General features: G+C 42.6%; 4 protein-coding genes across 12 annotated transcripts in view; 2 read left to right on the top strand and 2 right to left on the bottom strand.

The window, feature by feature from the left end:
- Mical-like (MICAL-like protein) overlaps positions 1-20,130 on the bottom strand; it is a 63,627-nt gene extending 43,497 nt beyond the window's left edge. Inside the window, exon 1 of the mRNA XM_083099485.1 lies at positions 19,995-20,130. The gene's annotated coding sequence lies outside the window, so the exon portion shown is untranslated. The remainder of the gene's footprint in view (positions 1-19,994) is intronic.
- Positions 1,741-22,664, top strand: LOC145971631 (uncharacterized). 8 transcript variants are annotated; one of them, XM_083099560.1, is made up of 18 exons: positions 1,742-2,770; positions 8,132-8,352; positions 8,475-8,571; positions 8,659-8,709; positions 9,610-9,716; positions 9,812-9,928; positions 10,024-10,095; positions 10,883-11,083; positions 11,159-11,334; positions 11,410-11,483; positions 11,567-11,696; positions 11,799-12,020; positions 12,102-12,347; positions 12,513-12,569; positions 13,713-14,020; positions 14,103-14,358; positions 14,430-14,789; positions 14,956-22,664. In XM_083099560.1, the coding sequence occupies exons 2-18, from the start codon at positions 8,281-8,283 to the stop codon at positions 15,014-15,016; spliced, it is 2,607 nt and encodes an 868-aa protein (XP_082955686.1). In that variant the 5' UTR covers positions 1,742-2,770; positions 8,132-8,280; the 3' UTR covers positions 15,017-22,664. The 8 variants fall into 8 exon arrangements, with proteins under 8 accessions (XP_082955655.1, XP_082955648.1, XP_082955686.1 ...); XM_083099555.1 differs by having other exon boundaries at positions 9,607-9,716; XM_083099577.1 differs by having other exon boundaries at positions 1,743-2,770; positions 10,889-11,083.
- Positions 20,224-23,120, bottom strand: part of LOC145971716 (uncharacterized) — a 7,941-nt gene continuing 5,044 nt past the window's right edge. For both annotated transcript variants that reach the window (XM_083099661.1, XM_083099668.1), the window contains one exon: positions 20,224-23,064. In XM_083099661.1, the coding sequence (XP_082955787.1) occupies positions 22,947-23,064 (118 nt within the window). In that variant the 3' untranslated portion in view covers positions 20,224-22,946. The remainder of the gene's footprint in view (positions 23,065-23,120) is intronic.
- Positions 21,154-23,120, top strand: part of LOC145971671 (4-aminobutyrate aminotransferase, mitochondrial-like) — a 15,868-nt gene continuing 13,901 nt past the window's right edge. The window contains exon 1 of the mRNA XM_083099597.1: positions 21,154-21,291. Coding sequence (XP_082955723.1) covers positions 21,246-21,291 — 46 coding nt within the window. The 5' untranslated portion in view covers positions 21,154-21,245. The remainder of the gene's footprint in view (positions 21,292-23,120) is intronic.

Below are 23,120 nucleotides of genomic sequence, written 5' to 3'. Positions count from 1 at the left end.
CGGTGAAATTGGTGTCGAGCGAGGGAAAAGACGCGAGGCGGAAGAGGACAGTGTCGCGCTTATGTATTCGTCGAGGGTCTCGGCCAACCGTCGGGTTTCCAGCATTTCGACGATACGACCGGAATATTCAATTAAATTAGACGTATACAAAAGAGACCTGTAAACTGCATAGGCGCGTGACACGTCGACGCCGCTACATCGAAACCATGTCGATCTACTTGCGATTCGGTTCGCATTATCTATGCTTCGGCCAAAGTTTGCGAGGTATCTTGCACCAGTATCGACTCCGATACCAGTTCGTATATACTAGTTTGCCCGCGCAACGTCCGTCTCTAGCTCGACCTGTCCGATTGGAAAGATAGCTAGAGTTGTTACGAGGACCATATCGAAACTCGCCTCCAACGACGGAACTCGAAACTCACCCTCGCGAACGACCACCGCGTCCGCGACGACCTCAGCCGTCACCCGCCGCCCACCCCGGCCGCTCTTCACCCCGTGCTCGTTCGCCTTCGGCCATCTCCGCTCGCGATCGGCCGCGCGCAACCCTCTCCAAAGGGTTGGCGGACAGGGATGACCGGGGTGCGACCAGCGGAGAGGGCGCGGCCGAACGCGGGCACAGGGAGGAAAGAGGCGAAGCGGCCGCTTACGAGGACGACACGTTCCTAGTTTTACGACCGATCATCGATGAGAAGCGAGAAGAGTCTCTGTCGGGAACGTAAATAATAAAGGGAGACGAGAGAAAGACGCGTATTTTCGATCCTCTCCCCCATCATCCTCTCCTTCTCCGGCTCGTTGCTGGCGCTACATGCGTGAGGCGCACGAACGTACGTTTATACACATCGGAGAGAGCGCCGTGGGGCTCGCACCTCCGAGAAAGGGAGCGCGCGCGAGTGGAAGACAGCCACGGTCCTTTCACACACGCGCGCATACATGTAGGGAGAGACGTCCGTATAAAGTCCCGCGTGTAAAAATACATGTATATAACATATATACATACTCGGCACACCAGAGCGGAGGGACTCGATGCACCACCACCGGGATTCCCCGACCCCGATCCCCCCCATCGTTGGACCAGGTCCTTTTCTCCCTCTCGCAAGCTTCTCTTTCCCGCGCGCATGTTTTCCCCGCGTGTCCCTTGCCGCTCCGACTCTCTCGCGCAAACGCTTTGCTCGCGTTCTCCCCACTATTCGACGTCCACATATCTCTCTCCCTCGCGTCCGTACGTTTCCATCCCTTCCTCTCGTCTCTCCCACCCCCGCGGAAATATGCTCGGCGTAGCAGCTACGGTGGTGGTGGAGGTGGCGGCGGTGGCGATGGTGGAGGTGGCGGTGGCGTTAGCGGCGGTGTTGCTGCTGGTGGTGCGTGCGCGCGCGGTGCTGCCTTAACGGCGTATCGGTGCGGACGGTGGCTTTAGACTCGAAGCTGCGGAAGAAGGGCCGCGAGCTCGGCCGTGTTCCGATGGCCTGATACATATTGCGGAACGCATTCATGAAGCTCCACTGCCCTGACTCGTCGAGTGAGTAGTACAAGTTTGTGACATTTCCTTGTGCCTTGTGCGATCATCGCCGAGCGAAACTGCGTCGAGGGGTGAACGCGAAGGAAGGGTGAGGGAGGGAGAAAGCGGTACCCCTTGTCGCGCACCTTCTTCTCTCCCCCGCGTTTCCGTTCTCCCTTCCTCTCGCCCGCGAGAGAGAGAGAGAGAGAGAAAATATTCTCCGCGCCGTACGAGTCGTCCGCTCGTCGACGGTAACCTACCTACGACGACGACGGCGACGTCGACAAGCGGGTCCGCGTTCCCGAGAACGGACGACCGTCGTGCGACACCACCGGGAACGTCGTGCTCCGACCGTCCCTCCTTCGTGGCGACCGTTAAATCGGCGTGGGTCGATCGAGAGCCGGGGAGAGTAGGGGGAGGAAGAGGCGATATTTAGCCGGCGGAGGGAACAGCAGGAGAGAGAGAGAGAGAGCGCTTCCTCCTCGAGGCCGATTAACAGTTGGCCCGAGGGACGCGAGACGATCGGAGTCGGTTTCTTCGGAGCGGCCGCGAGCCTCGGCCGAGGCGCAATAAATATCGACCACCGGGAGTGGAGGCTTAGCGATGCGAAAAGTGGACCATTCGATCGGGCCACGTCATATCTCGTAGCGCACCGTCGTCGCACGCGTCCTCGAAAAGGCGCGAGATGCCCCACGATCGCGACATGTGCACGTTCCCGGGGGGGTGGCTCGTGCGCTACCGAGCGTTAGGCGCGCGATGCTCCCGTCGTGTTTGCGCTCTCTGCGCGGCAGCCCGCCAGAGGAGACCCCTTCGCTATAGTAGACCCCTCGCGGATTAGACGAACGCTAGTGCGGTGCGCCGATTCCTTGGGATCCATCCGTCGAAGGATGCTAAGCGAGGCTCTCTCGGAATCGAAGGAGAAACGTTAGGGTGCTAGCCACTGCGAAATGTAACGTATCGAGATGTCATGGTCGGTAAACATGTATAGCATCAATTCTCTACACATTTCCTCTATCGTATCGAACAATAGTCGACATCGGTTCATCTTGTAGTAGAGTGCGCTAGGAAAAAAAAGTACAAGTTTAGGAAGGTGTCCATTTCCTCCCGGTATTTCGACTAATGGATGATATTCTGGTCCGCGCGGTTCCGCGCCAATTGCCGATATAGTAATACAATGATGCATTCGTGGCAATGCCAACGCAGTGATGGTGTAAGGTGATACATAGTGCTCATGCGACCGTTACATTTTTCGGATGTTCTACCGCACATGTTAAGGTACGTTTATATCGGTATCCTTTTACGATAATTATCTCTAGCGAAATACATGCCGAGTGTAGTACGTGTGCGTGTGCGTGTGGGACAAATAATGCCGGCGGTAATTGCTTACTACAATTAGCGTTTCTTTATGTACCGTATAAACGTAGTTTGGTAACGTTTCCTGGAGAAGAATGTTGCAAAGTAAATCGCGAAAAATCCCGATAAGATAAAATTTCCGATTAAAATTCTTATCGACACTTTTCAGTATTCATTCATACATGTGTCAAATATATTACATATTCATATTGCATCACATTCTTGCGAATTTAACATATTGCGCAAGCGACTCGATCGCGATTGATATTCCGATGCAACGTATGACAATCAAATTGGCAGATGTCGGTCTATTCGTGCAAAAGCAATCTTAATTTGTTTGATATCAACGCGATAACGTCGATCGCGCGAGCGATGATGATTGGAATTTCACCTTATCGCGCAGTATCGCGCCCGTTTTGGAATTCACCCGCGTGACTTTTCAAGGGCTGATGATTCATAACCGATCGAGCGTGCAAGCAGCTATTAAGGGTTGGTCGGCGACCGAGTTTCGTCCCCCATTGCATTTCGGTTTTTAAACGTGCTCGCTCGTCTTTCCTTTTACTCTCCTCCCCAATCGCTATTTTTAGGACGAAAATATGCGCGTTGCGATCGTCAGGTGACATGTAAAAATGTGTGTTGGAAATTAATAACTTAATCTTTCAAGCGATCCAAGCAACTCGATTGCTCATTTTTACCGATGTAGAAAAGAAAGAGAGAGAGAGAGAGAATGCAAAAATTTAATTAAAATTTCAATCTATCGCAGCTATTGTTCCGTGAGGCGCGAGATTGGGCGCCTTCGACCGTCTTCTTGATCGGACCGTTTTATTTACCCGACACGGCACGGCACGGCGACCCGGGGGACGTCGACTAAAATTGTGTCGTCTCCGCGGAAACATTCATTCAATCAATTTAGGGGCTATTTCGAGGTAACACTCGCCCCCGAGTTTGTCATTTGTAGACAAACTAGATCGATTATATCGAGAACTCTGGAGGCAAAGACGCGCGATCCGTGTTTATTTTTATTTATCTCATTTACTGTCGTACGCCAGCTGTGTCGATTGCGACTAAATGCATATTTTTATACGCGAAGCGGAATTATATGCACGATAAATTAAATATGTAACTCTTGACGATTCGTCAAATTGCCGGATAATTCGATAAAGTCGCTAATTTGAATTTCTCGCCAAATGTAGCGATTCGAGTATTTTTCGAGAGAATCTGAAGTAGAAAAGAATTGTCGAGTCTAATCCAAAATCCAAAGAATTCAGAAGAGTCAACAATTTCACTCGTCTTCTCATTCAATTGAAAAGGGTTAATGCCGCGCACGCTTTTCCCTCCTGTTTACTGAATGACCTGCCTCTGAATAGGAAACAAGGAAATTCATTATCGTTCGTACAAAGCTTCTCGGGAAACGAGTCCCGTCGAGAGAATTCCGCGAGAGTTAATCCCATAGAAAAGGCGAGCTTAGTGTCGCTTCCCACGGAATTTTATGACGACCGTGATTTCTTCCATTGATATTACTTATTCAAGCTCTTCTCTGGATTGGTCCCGAGCACGATTTATCTGGATTTTCTTCGCGATTTCGCAAATAGCGTATTTCTCACGTATTTTTTACAATACGTTGAAATGCTTCGTATAAACTCGCGAATGACATTTATTGCTTCGTAAATGTGGCGATTGTGAAAATACAAAACAACGAAAATGTGTATTTCGAAAAATATGTTAAAACATATATTTTATGTTAAATGTAAAAAATATATAAAATGGAAAGAAACAAGCCTTTCTTTTTCGAATCGCGATCGAAATCTATCGCTATGTTTTCCTTAGTCGTTTAAAGCAGGCACTATATGACACAACATATCTGTGCCAACAAATGGCCAATATGTGATATCGATAATATCGTTTATGAATTTCAAATATGGTTGGTTTATATTCACACATTATGTGTCGGCAATATTCAATAATATTCGATACGATGCGATTTTTGTCATAAAAAAACAAGAAAATTATAGCTAATATAAACCTACTACTGCCAATACATTTTTTCATCCCGATGCCATCTAGAGTTATAGTTGAGAATACTTGACAAAGTGAATAATTTATTTATATATGTATCATTGTTTATGTTAATTATTCATAAAGAGTTTAAAAAAATATATGAAAAAATCATGATATAAATCAATCACGAAATAAATCAACGGGTGCTCGATAATTCATCAATTTTGTTCTACAAGATATTTAGTAAATAATAGATTAATAGTCAGTAAATACGCAAAACATACATTCATTCACATTTATCTACAAAATAACTCTGATTAAATGCTATGTAAAATGACAAAATTAATTTAAACCATCGGTATATATTAAAATGTGACCTTGTTTACATGTAATACATAATCAATTCCATATTGCCCAGTAAGAGCAATATTCTCTGATAGAGTAACATTAATAAATGACAAATTGAGTTTCGCATTTGGCATCAGTTATCATAATGATACAAGATAACGCAACAATTGCATTATTAATTTGAACGAACAGGCAAATCCTTTTAGATAAATATGTAAATATGGACGAGATAAACCTCAATAAATGAAACATAATGATGGGGTAAAATTTCAGATTTGGGTGCTTCGACATAATGACGCGCAAGCCATAGTCTTTACGGAAGAAATGAGAAAGTAAAAGCCTTGAAATTCCAGCCGTTAACGACGAGGGTTAACGATACGCGACGAGCAACATCCGCCACCCCCGCGCATACTTAATTGATTTCCTCCGATTGCTGAAAACTCGCCTGTAATTGAGCAGGACATTAATAACTCCGCGCACTGAATAATTCTTAGAAACGTACGTCCCCAAACTCTCGGGACGTGCCCGAGAACTTATCGATTTCAGATTAGCACGTAAATTGGCAGGCAGAGGGAGGATGCAAGCTTGACGAGGCTGCAGGAAAAGAGGGGGAGAGGAGCGTGCTTCTTCCCACGCATCTGCTTGTCCTTAAATCATTTGAGGATTCATTTTGATATTCCGGCTATTTCTTTTCTTTCTATATCCAGCTATTCTTTGATTGAAATTCAGCCATCGCGCTCTTTCCTTCTTTCCATCTTTCTTTTCCTCGAAACGTACTTTCCCGAAGGTATATCCATCTTAGAATTTCTCGTTCAAGGCTCCCTAAAGATCACCGCGGTTTCGATTCCAATTTTAAACTCGGCAAGCAAGGGTAACGAGGCGAAAGTTTTGCAACAGATGCCGTAAAACGACCGAGTTAACAACTTGTTTCGTGGAAAATGAAAAGATTCGTCGTATCGGAAGAAACACGAGGGCGCAAAATGGGATAAGATAAGAATTTCGATCGGGTTAGAAATATCTATCGGAGGATAATCCCGCAGACCCGATGATCGCGTATTTATTTCTTCTCTCCTCCTTCTCTTCCCATGTTCTCGTCTGTCTTTAGTTAGACGAGAACACTATCCCATTATCGCCAGTCGAATAAGTCTGGGTTCGTTAACCTAGGGATACACCGATATATCGACGGCGCAATTTTATCTGGATGCCCGACTTCATCGGATCGCACATGCACAAAGCCATTTCCTCTTGCAGGACAGCACTCGTTTTCCCATCGATACGACGCGCCACGACCTTGATGATGATTCGTGTCGACCTTGCGTTTCATCCGGATGGTAACGCGAGCGCATCAGTAACGTGAGACATAATATCGCGCGACGATCATTTTTAACTCGACGAAATTCCGATTTCGCATTGTTTCCGCAAGCCATTCGTTTTCTACCGAGACAACTTTCGGACGATCCGTATTGTCGCGTTTTCGACGTTAAACGTGGCCCGAACATCTTTTATACGAGTTTTCGTAGAAGAGCTCTCTTTTCACCGTCTTCTTGTCTCGACCTCGGGTTTCTCGGCTGTGGAAAATGTTCCGCGAAAAAGAAATGGAACGTAAATAACAGATTATATTTGGTCTTATGGTCTATGAATTCCCCGATATATTCAGCGGAAATGTTTTCCGAATTTACGACAAGCATTGTCGGGTGAGTTTTATTTCGTCCGAGAGAGAAGTCGGCGGGTTTAATAAAGTAAATCTTCATCTGCGAAAATCTGAAAGAGAAGCCTTCATAAGCGTCGACCCGGCGCATTTTGCCGTTCTCCGTGACGGTCGTTTATTATTGCCGCAGTTTGTTGCACGAGCGTAATGCGGAACGGCGGAAGTTGAGAGGCGGAAGCGCAATGCATCAGCGCCCGGTTTTCTTTTATTCGAGCTAAATGATCTCCCCGAAGATGAAATGGCCTTATTCATTTGCGAGCTTTGTATGTATGTATGTATGAGTGCGCTAGATCCAGCACCTCGGATCGCCGTAGGCGAAAATAAAGCGCAAATCGATGCACTCCTCCGCTACGAGTTGAAAAATGTATTACTCGACTAGATTCTCATACATCACTAGTTTCTTATTACTTTCTGTACATTAATCAATAATTGTTGGATGCTTGTCGATCGATCAATGCCAACGACACTCGGCAGATATATGTATTGTTATCAATAGCCGTGTGTAAAAATAATTATACGTAAACGTGCCTTGATATACGTTAAAACGAATGTCTCTTTTAGTGCTAATTAAATAGCCGGTATTTTTGTCCAGTTTTCTTAATCCGATATGCCTTCATAAATAATAAGAGCAAAGACACGTTCTCGTCGATAAAGTGTATCAAAAGACAAAGAATTAAAAATTGACGACACTATAATGATGTACGAGAAGGTAGCTATTTTTATAGGAACGTCCAGAAGATATTCCTATAAAACTTACGGATACAGGCAGCTGTCGAATTGTGATCCGAAAATAGGATCAAAGAGAATTTAGTCTGAGAATCCACTACATATTTGAGTAAGATTTTATTTTTCATTAACCTGATGCGAAATTTAGAAGCTATTTGACTATTATTTAATATATTATATTTAATTTAGAGGGAACCACCCTCTGTTTTCAAAAGCGCTTCCTCTACGCAAACTAATCGCGGATTGTGTACACGTAAACGAGAAGCGTGAATAATTAAATGACACGATATAGAAGTTGATTGAAAATTATACGCAAGTCCCCCTCTCTCTAAGCGCAATAGAAACCGACGTTGAAATCCTTTATTAAGATGGCGATTTTTGATTACAAAATGAAAAATATTGCGCGCAAGCTCATTGCAATTGTAATTAAATTCGTATTTATACTTTATCCGTTAATATATTGATGAGATAAATAAAGAGAGCGATTTGACCGGATGTTTCAGTGGGCGTGCGGGGGTGACTGGAGTGATGGGATGGGGCCAGAGCCCCATGGAGTTCGGGTAGACCCGTCTCCGGCCCAGCTCCCCAGCCCCCTCCGCCATCGATATCGACACCGCTCCTGCCAACGACGCAGAGGGCCGCCTCGATCGCGATGGAGGCCTCTAGCAATCAACAACAGAAAGAGAAGGAGCCACGCATTCACAGGCCTTACGCCTTCGACAAGGTATTATACCCTGACAAACAAGCGTGACGTTTTCCAACGCGACTAAGTATATACGATATACAATTGACGAAATTGTTCCCTCACGTAATAATCGATCGTCGCGTTGATCCTTTCTCGCGCAGATGGAGGGGCTGGTGCGGGAGATGCAAGACCCTGAGAGCGGGGTACCCGTGCGCAGCCAAAAACAATTTCTCACCTCGATCCCTTCAGCGTTCATGGGTGAGTGCCATCGGTACCTGCGTTGTGGAGTAAGCGTAACCGGCCATCACGGCCAGGACACTACAGTAGGCTGCCTGCGTGTTGCAGGTTACGACCTCATCGAGTGGCTGATGGAGCGGCTTGCCATCGAAGAATCAGGTACGGGCTCGTATGTGTCTACCGCTGTGATCGTGTCAGCTGTTCCCCTTCCCCCCTCTCTGTCGCTCTTTCTCTCCATCTTATCTATCTATCTCGCTCATTCGCTCGCTCGTCTCGCCGCAGCCAACACGCGCAACCGCAACCGCTCTTGCCTGAGGATACGCTAACGACTAACACCATCGATACTCTCGCTTCGCCGTTTCCGATCCGCATTTGCATCGATACTTTTCGCTTGATGCCTTTCAACTATCGATTACATATTAACACATGTTACACAGGAGACACTCTTTCATTTTAGAATCGAATATGGATTATTTATCGAAAATATATAATCATTATTTTACAAGCGGGAAAACTCGTGAGTCGTTTTTTTCGCGGCTTTCCGGATTTTGTGGTCGGGATTTTTGCGCGCGACAATACGATGCGAGCGATAATACGTCCACGTGCAAATGAAGAATGCAAATTTCGTCAGATCTCGTCCCGTTTCGCCGCGCGAGCGTGTAATTCGAGTAAATTTAGCGAGAATTAATGTCCTCATAGCTCTCTCGGTGAGGTGGTTGAAGAATTTGTAGTAATTATGGAAATACCGACAACATTTACGTATGCGACAGATAAATTGAATTGAAGCCGAATTCATTATTTGACGAGTAAAAATGTTTAAGTTGATGTCATCTCCAACGTCCAAGTGCACAATTTACATTTCCTATAAAGATGGCAAAATTATAATTTAATATGGGCGTCGACGTATGTTCGCTGGGAAAACTTGCGAACAGACAGATTCTACTAAAATATGACACACAGAGCAATGTCGCATCGTTTGAGTGACCTGCACGATTAGAGGCTTTCGTCGATATAAACGTCTCCTCAGATATCAAAGTACATTATTATGTTTGACAGTAGAGGCGGTCCATATTGCTAATCAACTATGCCAGTATGGCTACTTCTTCCCAGTGAATGACTCCAAGACACTCACTGTAAAGGATGATAGCTCTCTGTATAGATTTCAGGTAAGTTATATAGCCTTTGAAAATTACAAAAAAATACTTCCAACTCCCTTGTTCGGAATCATCTAATTGTTTATCTTAAAAATTGATGCGCATAGACACCCTATTATTGGCCGTGGCAACACAGAACCCCTGACAATGTCGAGTACGCGATCTATCTGGCTAAACGAACCCTGAAGAACAAACAACGTCACGCTCTCGAGGACTATGAGATCGTACGTAATGATATCGCAATATTGCTATCGCAATAACAAGCAATTGACAAGCCCATTTAAGGACATTCGTAAAAAGAAAACCCTACTGTCTTTAGGAAGCTTTGAACAGCCTGCGCAAGAACTTGCAGAACAAATGGGACATAATACAACTACAGGCGGAAGAGCAGGTGACTAAATAGTCGCTATCGCGCGCTTATTTTTCAATAATAATAAATATATCAAAACTGTGCAGAATATACACACGCAGAGATATACAATGTGTCCTATATAGATAAGATACAAGAGATTTCTTGCCAATAAGTATCTTTTCTCCTTGCACAATTTTTTTAGAAATGGATCGTTTTTAAAGAGATATTTAAAATTTTTTTATGACAATACACAATATATCTGTTCTTTTTTTATTATTCGTGTAAATGATTTTGCGTGTAAAAATTTTAATCATTCCGTTATAATGAAGCCTGTGATATTTACATTACATTATGAACATTTATTTTGTTAACATAAGAGCCGGCAAACACATTTCACTACCGCAATCTATCTTATGTCATTCAAGTAAAATTTCTCTTCAAGTATCTCATTATAAAAATGTAAATATTAGATTTAATTTAATTATCATTTAACAGAATTATCACAATTTTTACAGAAAAAAATCAAGAAACAGCAAATTGTATTCTATTAGCATATTAAAAAATAAGATACCTGAAAAAACGATACATTTCTGGAAATTTTTTTAAAGGAGAAAGATGCTCATCTTTTGACAAAAAAAATGTGGTAGCATTATATAACCCGTGTTATATGGGACACTTTATATACTTATATACTTTATATACTTATACACATACTTTATATACTTATATACTTTATATACTTATACACATACATGTATGGTTCCACGTAATGCCAAATTTCGTCTACTCGAACACGCGACTCCTTGAAATGCTACTGATTGTGTGGATTCAGGTACGCCTGTCCAAGGAGCGCAAAAAGGGGGACAAGATAGTGAGCGACTCGCAGGAGCGAGCATTTTGGAGGGTCTATCGGCCGCCACCTGGTTGTCTTAGTAGCCTGGAAGTCGTGCCTGTACCTACTCGTTTTCGTCCCGGACTTCCACGACCACCGTCACGCAAACGTACCCTCGCCGATTTGCAACGTGAGGTGAGGAGGCCGTCGATTGACTCTGTATAAAGCCTCGATCCAACTAACACGCTCGTATTGATTTCATTCGTTTAGGTGGACCTTTTACGGAACAGTTTGATACGCACGAGGATAAAGGTTTCGACCGCGATAGAAAATTTGAAATCATACTTCAACACGTATGTGGAATACGACCCGATGTTCGTACAGCCGCAACCTTCCAATCCATGGATCAACGACGATCATACGTTTTGGCAAATGAATAGTCCTTTGTAAGTAATCGATATCTAATACGTTTATTTATATTCATGGCAAATCTAATAATATAATAACTTTCGCGAGTCCAGAGTGGAAGTTCCTACCGAGAAACGTGTTAAACGATGGGCGCTGTCGATGGAAGAACTTATGTCTGATCCTACAGGTAAAACTTTTCGATCCTATTAATACAACATCGCTATCGTGTCGTTGGCGAATCTTACAAACGCCGATTCTATCCCGCAACAGGTTTACAAGAATTCACAAATTATTTAAGAAAGGAGTACAGCCACGAAAATATAAGATTTTGGCTGGCAGTCAAAGATCTCAGGCATAGTTTCCAAGCACAAATACCTGATAAAGTCAACGAAATTTTTAGGTATGCGCGTTATTTTTTATACATGTATATTACTTATCGCAGTATTTTAATTCGTTTAAGAGAGAAAAAAATAATCCATCTATGACGTTCAAAAACACGCAGAGAATTCCTGGCGCCTGGAGCTCCCTGCGAAATCAACATTGATGGGAAAACGATGGAGAAGGTTCATCAGGAGATGAAGAATCCGAGCAGATTTACATTTGATTCCGCCGCGGAGCATGTATATACATTACTCCTGAAGAAGGATTGCTATCCTAGATTTATTCGCTCCGATCAATATCGTAATCTCTTAGCCGCTGGAGTGCAACCTCTACAAAAGAAGAGGTAGACTTTAGATTACGATTTAAATTATCGTCTCGTAAAGGCGACGAAACTGAAGGCGAAATCTCCATTCGACTGTCTCAGATTTTTCGGCTTCGGCGGTCAAGCCAAGAAGAAAGTTTCCTCCACTTCGACACCGACGACTAGTACTTTGCAGCACGCTAATATAGGTAGCGGGGGCGGCGGCGGCGGCGGTAGACGAAGAGGAAGCGACCGGAGCCTATCCGGAAGCGCTCACGAGCTAACCGTGTGCGGTGTCCGCGACGTGTCCTCCGCGCCACGAGTGCCGCACTCTCACAGCCAATCGAACCTCACCGACATCCCATACAGGTACGCGGGGTTTGGGGGACCCGAGAATGGTCCCCGGAAATGAGAGAGACCGTATCCGTTCCCCGGCGGGATACTCTATGCTTAAAGCATGCTATCCGTTCGCGCGACACCGCGGCTGGGACGTGGCCGATACGATAGGCTTATCCGTGCGCGTCGTATTTTCAGGGGAGATCTACCACGACTCGTAAAAATACCTTCGAGGCCTAGTCCACGTAGTATTCAGTAAGTCACACGCCCGATACATACCACGGTTCTCTCTCGATTAAGTGCGGGAGCGGGCGGCGCGTTAACATCCGTTCGCGCTTCCTTGGCTTGCTCGTCTCTCCGCGTGCCGATCTCGCGAAACTCGTGATAGTCATCTCGGGCAAAGAGCGAATCCGGCACACGAGGGTGACACAAGGAAGAACGCGGCCCGAGTGATTATTATAACGCGCCCCAGCGTCGCACGCACGCTCCATTGTATCCTTCGTATAATCAGACTCTTTGACAAACCCTCTTATCTCGGTGTGTTTGAAAACTCTCGCACTCTCCAAGAAGTCATGCGTTTATGGAAAGTTCACCAAAATGTGTGTAAAGCAGTATCGATGGTAATTGTATGACGATATTATGGTGCCCTGCTGCCTTTGAGGTCCTCTTTCATCAAATTCTCAGTGTTTTTTTTCAATACTATTAAATACTCTCATACTTGTGCAGAGTGTTTCAAACAATTTGCCCTAATTATTCTCTTGAATATAAATGCTAAAGAATAATTAAATTATTATTCACTGATATATATACATTTTTTTGAAACGCTCCGTACAATTGCCTTGATGTTGATATTGTGTTGTCCGTACCAGAGTTATTTATTTCTCTGTGTTCCTATATCTGTAATATATTTTATGCGATTGTCAAGCACATAACTTGCACAATGAAAAAGATATATACCCATCCTTTCATGTCGTACAATCCCATTTTTGACAATTTATCTAGTGCTCCGTAAGAAAATTTCTCCCTCACAATCGCGAACAACTGCGTTGTATTCAACAATGCGCGAGGATTCTGAGAATTCAAACTTCGAAAATACGCGTCCAGATCCGTTATAGGATGTCCCGGAATTATCGCTCATTGCTCGACCACGGACTTTTCAAACAGGATAGTTCCGGGACACTTTGCGCACACGTATGTATAGAGACCCATACTAATCCTAGCCGTTGAATGGAACCACAGCATGCATGTATCGACTGACGTTGAGAAAGAACACGCGTACAGATACACACGCACACACATACACACATACATACACACATACAACACGCGTACAAAGCGCGTGGTAACTTGCCGAGAGCAAACGGTGAAAACTAAATATAATAAAGTTCCTGTTGTCAGGGATGCTGGCGCGACGGAAGTAGCGGTTCGCCCTATGGACGACGTGTGCCCGTGGGAGTCCGCGCCGGGCCCGAGCACCGAGCATGGTGCGGATGCCGTTCCCTCTGGAGGGACAGCGTCAGCTGATCAGGCCCGACACGTGTGGGACAGCGGCGGTCACGCGACAATTCACACCGCCGAGGCAGCGCGCGTCTCTCGCAAGAACTCGGCGCAGCTGGACTCGTGCAGCTCGTCGTCGGACGTCAGCCTCGCCATGATCGAGGTCACCGAGCGGCTGCGCAAGTCGACAAGCTTGACACATGGCACAGGTCGGTTAGGTTCGTAATCGCGGTAGACGAGCGATTGAGAGAGAAGCTCCAAGTTATATTACATCTCCCTTTCTCGATACAGTGGGCACAGCGACTTCAGGTCCCGGTACGATAACGCGAAACTATTCCACTTGCTCGGCGAGCGGTCGTATCAGGCTGTCGGAGATGAGTCGCGCGTCCATGTCATCCTGCAACTATCCGTCGCCTCATCAGTCATTCGAGTACTCCCATGTGGTCGTCGAGAAGGTGGAAGAGAGATCCTCCCTGGAGAAAATCGTGCCCGAGGAGGAGACGTCCACGGAATCCGTCGTCGTTAAAGAAAGCCAATCGAGTCCCAAGTAGGTTCCATTCCTCGTACATTCGTAACGCTATTTCGGGAAATTGAAAACGAAAGACGCCTATTCCTCAGGGCGAGCGCGAAGGCGCCTCTGATCAGCATCAGCGCGATCGTGGGCGACCTGCCGAGCGACAACTCCACGATGGAGAACATCGACGAAGACGCGAGCGAGAGCTGCACAGCGAGGGACGTGGGGGATATCGTCGAGGACAGAACGAGAGGCGAGACCGACTCGCGGGCCGACACCGGGGCGGACGTGTCGCCGGTGGCCGAGGAGGAACCGACGACGACCGAGGAGCCGCCGGACGAGGCGCAGGTCGTACCTGTCTGGGAACCGGACGCCCAACAGGAAGACCGACCGGCGACGGCGCAAGCGGCGCCTCGGGAGAAGCGTGACAATAATGTTAACGAAGTATGCCCGTGGGAGGACGAGTAAGTACCTGATGATCTGATCCGACCTAATCTTAGGATTACGCTTGCTCTCCCCGCGAGAATATTCATCGTTTTTTCAAACAAAAAATTTCTCTCCGTACTCGCACGTAAATTATCTCACGTAATAATGTTCTTTTATTCGTACGGAGCTCACTGTCTGTTTCAGGGAAAACTGTAGAGTGGATGCGCCCTATGTAAAAACCTATGCGACTTTAGGTTACCTGTAATTTTTGTCGTGTTGATATTAAAAGAAAACAAAGTATCTTTGCATTTTACATTTACAACAGTCACACAAATTCGATTTCGATTTTCACTTTGATCCACTTTACCGAGCTCGCGTGTTCAGACCGTCACACGCGGCAAAGATACCGCGCTTCAATCATTCCGGGTTATTTAAACGACAAACATTTTTAGTTGGAATAAAGCTTGCGGAAGCCTCGAAGGATCTAATCAAACGAGCGCATCAAACGAGCGCTATCGATAAATTCGCGATATCGCGGCGGAAATGACGGTGTTTTGCGCGCAAGGTAAAGAATCGCGGGCAAATTGCTCGATAGAATCGATATATATTTCGACGCGAAAACATATATGTCGCAGAACGATGTGTCGGCATCTAGTCGCTGTTAATATTTACACTGTATGGCCTAACGACCCGATTCGTTTGCTCGGAGTCACGAGGATTCACAACATATGGATCCACTTTGATCTCTTTCGTCTTTTCCGACTTCTATTAACCATTACTATTTACCATTCTTAGCATACGCGAGCCATATTAAAAAGTACGCGGAAATTATTTGTGAAAACGTTAAAGAGACGGGCGCTGTTGTTCATAGAGACATTAGAGCGTAGTCTCTAACGTTGTTCGTAGATTACCGTAGTTTAACGTAGATCGAGAACCTGGTAGAAAAAACACGTGTCGCATGAGACACAAGTAGATAGATACGTGGTAGATCGTGTCACTCTGTGTTGAATAAACGTTCAAAGGTAACGTTGCCAGACAGGGATAATTAGCGAGTAAATTCGTGCGCGCGGATTGGGAACTCTTTATTCTCATTTTAATTCGGTATCTCGCGCAAACGCACGCTCGTAGAGCGCTAGCCAAATCTGAGCCCTTTGGCCGCTCTCCATGGTCGCGCTTTTCCCGGATACTCTCTTTTTCGCGAATCACGCGTTCGCGAAACGTTACGTTTCGATGTGTGTCCCGTTATGCGTTACGGTAAAGACGCGATTCGCGTTTAATCCGCCCCCAATTGACCGGATTTTGATTAACGATGTCGTATCGAAAAGATATCGCGATATATATATTTTTCAGAAAAATATATTTTACCGATATTGCATCCCAATGCGTGACGCGTAATCATAATTCAGGCGCATCGATGTGCACGTTTTCGTCTTAGAATAATCGCCTAGAGTTTAGCGTGTCTTACATTGTGTCTTACGAGCGTTCGATATTAACTATTGACAAATTATCGTGACCTGATATATCGTAAGTGTCTAATTACAGGTATTTCGTGTTATAGTACACGCCGCTTTGTCGTAATTGCTCTGTCGGATTAATTAAAACCGATGATAGTCGATGGCGATTGCGGTCATCTTACGGCGTTTCACTCGTTGACCCTCGCTTGAGCGAATCGCGCTCGCGAATTTATGACACAAAACAAATAAAAGAATAAAAAATATTCGTATGTGAATTTCCAGAATAGCGCGTGTCAAGTTCTTAAAGTATTCGTTTCGCCATCGAATCTCTGGTCCTGTTACTGCCCCAGGAACCTTGATTCGATGCTACAAATCGAAAGAGAGAGGCTATTTAAAAATTGCATAAATTGTGCTCTTAACTGTAACCTCGGTGTTTTTTCGTGTCTAGTTTTAAATTTAGAACGAAATAATTATTCTACTAATTATAACACGCGTTTGTCTCACATTCAATCGCGAACTTATGACGATCCTAATGGTCGATTCCTCGTTTGCTTCGATGGAGAGAAATGGATAACTTGAATGGAAACGAAGAATGATCGCCTAATTAGTAGCCCGTTTTACGAAAAGAGATGCAAGAAGGAAAGTAGAGAATTCATGATGGATTATAATATGTTTGTGTTTTTTTATCAAATATTGAATTTTTATTTCGACGTTAAAGTTCTTCGATTACCGAATATTCGATTACCGAATATTTGCGATTGTTTTCGTAATTATACACAATAGCGAGTGCGTGCGCAAAAGCGAAATACTCTCGATTTTGAGCAATTATTTAAGTGCAAGATGCCGTGTACGACTGGTCTGGACACGCGAGCGTAATCATAAGGATTCTAAAAGTATTCACGACGATTGTACTATTAATTCAGCAGCTCAACTTAAGTATCGTAATGTTCTTATGATAGGTTAGCCGATAATAAGATTAGAGTAACACATCCCGCGCGATTGATGATAGAAGGAAAAATGAAAATAATATATACTTACTACCGTACGATTTCGTTCGCAATCATAGCGATCACGATACCGAACTACCTTTTCGATTCGCCCGCGAATTTTCATGCACGAGTTGAAAAAAATATGGTCAAATCTATGAGAGGACTCACACAGAGGACTCGGATGTGTGCTGGAGAGAAACGCGAATTCTAAGCAGTGGACGAGCCACGGAGCAAATCAAAAAAAAAAATATTACTCGCCTAAGGACGCTATATTCTGTGTAAATAATTTCCAATATCATCGCGTACGTCGCACTTTTTCTCGTGTCTTGGAAGATATACTCATCAAGGACCTTGTTGTCGTACAACGCGGGGGCGCGCGCAAGTTTCACAAGCTATCCGTGTGATTAGAATCGCGAGCTGAAAAATTTTCCTAATAATATTGTGGCAAAATGAATGATATATATATTTTTTACAGTTAATTATATCAATAATTATGTTAAATGTACTGCACTGTTTTTAGCTGCAACTTATAATCAAATTACAATCTCCATTCGTCGATGATCGGTTAACAGATTTCAAGTCAGAAACGATGGACCGTTGCGATCTTGAGCGCGCATCCCTCACATATCGCATTTTGTATAACTTTAAACCGCGACGCCTGGTGTACATCGATTACACTTAGCATGCCATTATCAGAACTGCAGGTTTTAGCTCGGAAAATTACGTCGAGAGAGATTAATAATGTTTAATATATAAAACACACTCTGAAACATTGATAACAATCCCTTTGCTATTCCAATGTTGCGATTAACTCTTCAGCGTTAGAAAGGGACGTTACGATTATTTCAAGCATGATTAATCTGGCAAAGAGATGGCACTTATATGATATAACGAACGAAATGTGATTAGCGCTCGCATAATTAGTGTACGTAGGCAAAATGATAGTTATGAATAAAGTCCAGAGTATCTTTCTAAAATATAATGTATACTGCTAAAATATTATTATAGTAATGAAAGAAATTAACTTGCATAAATTATTCGTGTTTTGCAAGTTGCACTTTTTTAAAAAGTCTGTAAGATCCGGTGCCACGATACATATACATACACATATATTGTAACATTGCTTTATACAACGTTTCAAAGTGTTTTTGTTTTATAGAATGTTTTCACAGAATTGTACATACATTGTTAAAATAGTATTTATATATATTTTCGTCATACATTTATGAATTATATTTTTATCTAGATATAACCTGTAAGTAACATTTTTGTAATAAACGCAATAATATTTTTATCGCGTTTATTACGAAGAGGTTGAAAAGAAAAACTGTCGCAAAATAATTTTTATTCACAATCGCAAAAAAATAATAATAGTTATTGTTATTATTTAGAGAAAAAAAGATGATTGTATGTAGATTAAATGAGTTAAACATCGCGTTTTTTTCTTAAATTGGTAAAAAAAAATATACAGAATATTTTTATTATTAGAAAAACTCTAACCGTGTGGATCCGTCAGATCTAACCAAAATTTATGAAATTTAGATATGCACCAATTAAAAACCAGCGCACCATCGCTTTTACGCTGGATTAACGATTAATTATTCGATTTGCCATGAATCTTTGTAATTAGTCGAGTGCGATGTTATTTTGCGTCAAATTGCGAAGTTTCGCATAAACGCATACGTGAAGCAATTGTTCAAGTGTGTATTTTCACACAGCAGCCTAAAGATGTAAATGCCATCGATAAGCGAGTGAAAATTTTGCGTATGAATCTATGTACTAGATTTAAGATTCCCAGGCATCCTAGAATTTAATTACCTACGAATGTAAGAGTTCCCTAATTGATTCTGAAGATTCGAAACTTTAAGGAATTTAGATGTATCGTTTAATGTATGGATCTGTTGGTTCAAAATGCTTGATTTGAAGAACGAATTCTCTTACAAATGTGCAAAGATCTGAGATGTGTCAATATATCGATCGATGAGACGATTTAAGGATCCGGGAATTTTATTCTGTTTCTTTTTTTTTGAATCTCCTCTTAATTTAATTTCTTCGAATCTCGATTTAATCGCGCGATTAAAGGCAAATTGTATTTTCGTTATATGTATCGTTGAGCGCGCAAAAAAATTTTATGGAGATTCACACAATTATCATTTACTGTTCTTTTCTTCTCAAAATTACATTTTGCACAAAAACGCATGCACAATGGCGCAATATTTATAATACACAGAGCCTAAAATGAAAATGCTAGTGACAATAGTATATGTTGCGTCGTTAAACTTGCGACAAAAGAAATATGAAAACGAATTATATAGATCCAAAATCATTTCCAAAATTTATGCTCCTCTCCCTTGTTCCTTAATTAATTAACTTGTCGCGTTGGAATCGAATCGATGTCGTTTCGATTAATCCATTTTATCATCGATTACTCTCACGATCAGTTTGAAATAAATCTGATCGTAAATTGTGATTTATTTTTCATTGATCCTACAACTCTGTATCTCTCTCGTAACATTATCCGATATTAAATAGAGAATAATTACAAAATATGTGCTTTAGAAAACAGAATGTCACGTTTAAATTGCACTGCCAATCCAGCGATAATTAGAGAGAACTGTATTTTTAATTATTTAATAATATGTTATTAATTACATATTATTTAATAAATGCGGCAACGATACACACATACACACACATACGTGATGCGATGCATATGTGAAATCGCAATCACGCAACGCAACGACATCGAATCGCCGAGGATAGAGCGAAAATGAACGCGGATATAATTGAAATCACTCACCAAGTATCAATCCTTTCGCCTTTTCATCAACGTTTTCGCCATCGTTTTCTCGTCCGTTGGCTCCTCCATTTCTCGGTCGATCGTCAAAATGCGCTCAATTCGTAGCGTTGATTATGCGCCAATTGATGACCATTCGTCACACCAAATCTTACGAATATCGAGAGACGCGCGTTAATCGCGATTGCGTCGACTAATAACACTTTTAAGCGATCGCTCGACTGTTTTATTCCACTTTCGACACGCACGATGCACGATGATTCGAACGAATAAATAACGCAACGATCACTCGTCATCCGATCACTCGAGAAGCCTCCGCGAGAAGCGCTTCGATAGAAGACGCGGCGGCAACTTCGCACTATTCACGTCGATCGCGGAAGATAATCGAAAACACGCTTTAAATCGAGAGCGAGCGCGTTGATTTAACAAGTTAACGTTCCACGATAAACTGCCGTGGTACTCGATTCGACGCACGCCAAATATTTTCGATCGCAAAGAGGTCGTCAAAGGACGCGAGAGAGCAACATAGAGCGATACGACGTACGTCTTTTTCACCTGACTCGACTGACGCGCGGTCCCCCCCACTCCTCCCTACCCGACCGGCGCGAGCAGCCGCGTGAACTTGTCGTGAGTCGTGAGTCACAAACACAGACGCGCGTAAGTGGAGCTACAATAAAAACTCGGACTCTGTCTCGTATTCTAATTAACATCGAAATCTGTTAATTATTGTCGCGTATTTTGACAGCTTTGGGTTGATACGTGATATTGTATTATATATTATAGAAAGAAATTTTAATATCAATTATATCATAAAAACGCAATAAAATATTTAACATTATTTAAACGAGTATTATTATATTTTCTATTATATTATATTGTTATACGTGTGTTTATGTTACGATTAAAATTTATGTAAAATTTTATTAACGTATCATAATTATAATTTCTTTATTTAATTCCTCTTTCTCTTTCTCTCTCTGTCTCTTTTTCTTCTCTTTCTAACTCACTTTTGAAATTTTGCGCCCACGTATCAGCGCGAAGCTGTCGACGCGTGTTTCGAATTTTTCACATCTCGATGACGTCACGTAATATCGGGAATAGCGTGCAAAGCGCGACGAACAATTTTCTATTATTACATTATTTACTCCAAGTGCATCATCGAGCGTATCGCGCGTAGAGTAAATCGGGAGTGCGAGTAATAAAGTGATGGGCTGATCGTGGAGCTGCTTTAATTTCTCGCGATTTTGCGGAAAAATGGAGCTGTCGGCAACGAGGAGGCAACGATCGGCTGCACCGGTCGGTGAGTAAATTCATTATATTCGAGCGAGGCTAAAATAACCGCTTCATTTTTTATATTCGCGATGATTTGACAATTATTGGGCGAAAAAATCTGTAGAACATACACACATACACACAGATTATCTTTCGTTTCACAGTTTTTCGAGATAGCGGAAGCATAAAAAATTTCTTTGACGACTTTCCTGAATAGGAATCGAGACATGTTCTATCCTTGAATAATTTCTTATCCTTGAATAATTTTTCTAACGCGAAAAGTTAATGTGCAATTCCTTCGCTCACTCTCGCAAGAACCATGTTCATTGGAACGATAGACGCATACCAAGAGCGTTCTCAATCTGGTCGTCCATGATCGAAAAAAAATCGAGACGATTGTCTGACGATTGTCTGACGCGTGTCGCGATTAATCCTCCCATTCTCTCGAGATAATTATATCGAAACCATTTTATTAAAAAGTGATTAGCATTTAAATATTTTTATTAGATTTAATATTGCAATTTATTAACTATATTTAAATATAATTTAAACGAAAACAATAATGTAGTACATTTTATTTTTGACCTCATTATTAAACAATGAAACAAAAGGTTCCGCAAATTGCAATAAAATAATACAAACGTATAAAATAATACAATAATAAAATAATACAAACATTAAATGAGAATGAGAGGATTAATGAACGGGAGAATCGTCTGAAAATATATAGCAAAGAGGAGGGAGAGTATTCGAATAATTAAGCCGTAACCGGGGCCGCGGACGTTAATTAGTTGCTTAGCGATTAGCGGAGACAAACAAAAGATACCTTTGTATTATTGTACACCTTGCGCTAGGATTTGGCGTAGCACGAGTTTTGACTTGACGCGCTAATATTACGCACTTTGTCGACGATTATTATACCGCGCGTCCGAGATGATATAAATATATATATATGTTGTATATGAAGAGAAATATGAAGGGGCAGGCTGAAAGAAAAAAAAATATGTTACTATATAGCTAGCGTTGTAAACGATAAAGAGAGAAGGCTTTAGTGTATATAGTTTTGTAAAGTGTTAACTATATAGTGAGATCTCTATATAATATATATATATATACATACATTGCTACGAGAACGTACGAGCGCATACGTTTTCTAATTGGCATGATTAATTTATGAGTAATTTATTCACATGAGTTGTGTGGCAATTGGAAACGCATTAAAAACAATTGGTAAAACTGTTCGTTTCGTTAAAACATAGTTGCGTTAATTAATAATATATCGTGCGCAAGATCGCGAAGATGCGTTGATGGTTACGTATATAATATGTGATATACGCGTAAAAAAAAAATTTTAAGCTGTCAATAGAGAATGTCCTAATATTAAATATCATAGTGCCATTACGCATTCTTCTTGTCACTCATCCATTACCTCTCTCACGTTTCAGAGTAAACATATTTTTTTTAAATCATAATCTCGTAAAAACAATTTTTTTCAGCTTCGCAGAAAAAAAAACGTTCGCGAAAAGGTAAGAAAAATTTTTTTATAGAGTAGAATTTTTTCGCAAAATTATGCCTAAGCCGTAAATGTAGATTAGGCTTTTTATTAATTTCTATTCGGCGCAGTGCGCGTTGAGATTCGCATCTTAATGCTACATGTGGGATGTCAATGTCGCGTTCACAGCTTCAATAACAGTTGCAGCGATCGGTCGGACAATTTGACGGATAGCGCATGCAACGTCTCAGGCAATACTGATCCGCTCCGGGTTTCTCAGCGATATCTCCGATAGCGTCGCACGTGTCACTGCGAATACATATATCTCTCAATAAACGAGGATTAAAAAAGATTGAACTCAGGCG

Source organism: Camponotus vicinus, unplaced genomic scaffold, assembly GCF_025532165.1.
Source record: "Camponotus vicinus isolate PSW18456_S1 unplaced genomic scaffold, iyCamVici1.0 SCAF_1, whole genome shotgun sequence".
In the NCBI taxonomy this organism is placed as follows: domain Eukaryota; kingdom Metazoa; phylum Arthropoda; class Insecta; order Hymenoptera; family Formicidae; genus Camponotus; species Camponotus vicinus.
Note: the sequence above shows the minus strand (reverse complement) of the source record. Positions and strands in the feature narration are given on the sequence as shown.

What these genes read in the sequence shown, in the direction of transcription:
- LOC145971631 (XM_083099522.1), top strand. Translation starts at nt 8,281, where the DNA reads ATGGAGGCCTCTAGCAATCAACAACAGAAAGAGAAGGAGCCACGCATT. An exon ending in CTCTCGAGGACTATGAGATC is followed by an intron (nt 9,929 to 10,023) that starts GTACGTAATGAT and finishes TACTGTCTTTAG; the next exon opens with GAAGCTTTGAACAGCCTGCG. An exon ending in AAAGTCAACGAAATTTTTAG is followed by an intron (nt 11,697 to 11,798) that starts GTATGCGCGTTA and finishes AAAAACACGCAG; the next exon opens with AGAATTCCTGGCGCCTGGAG.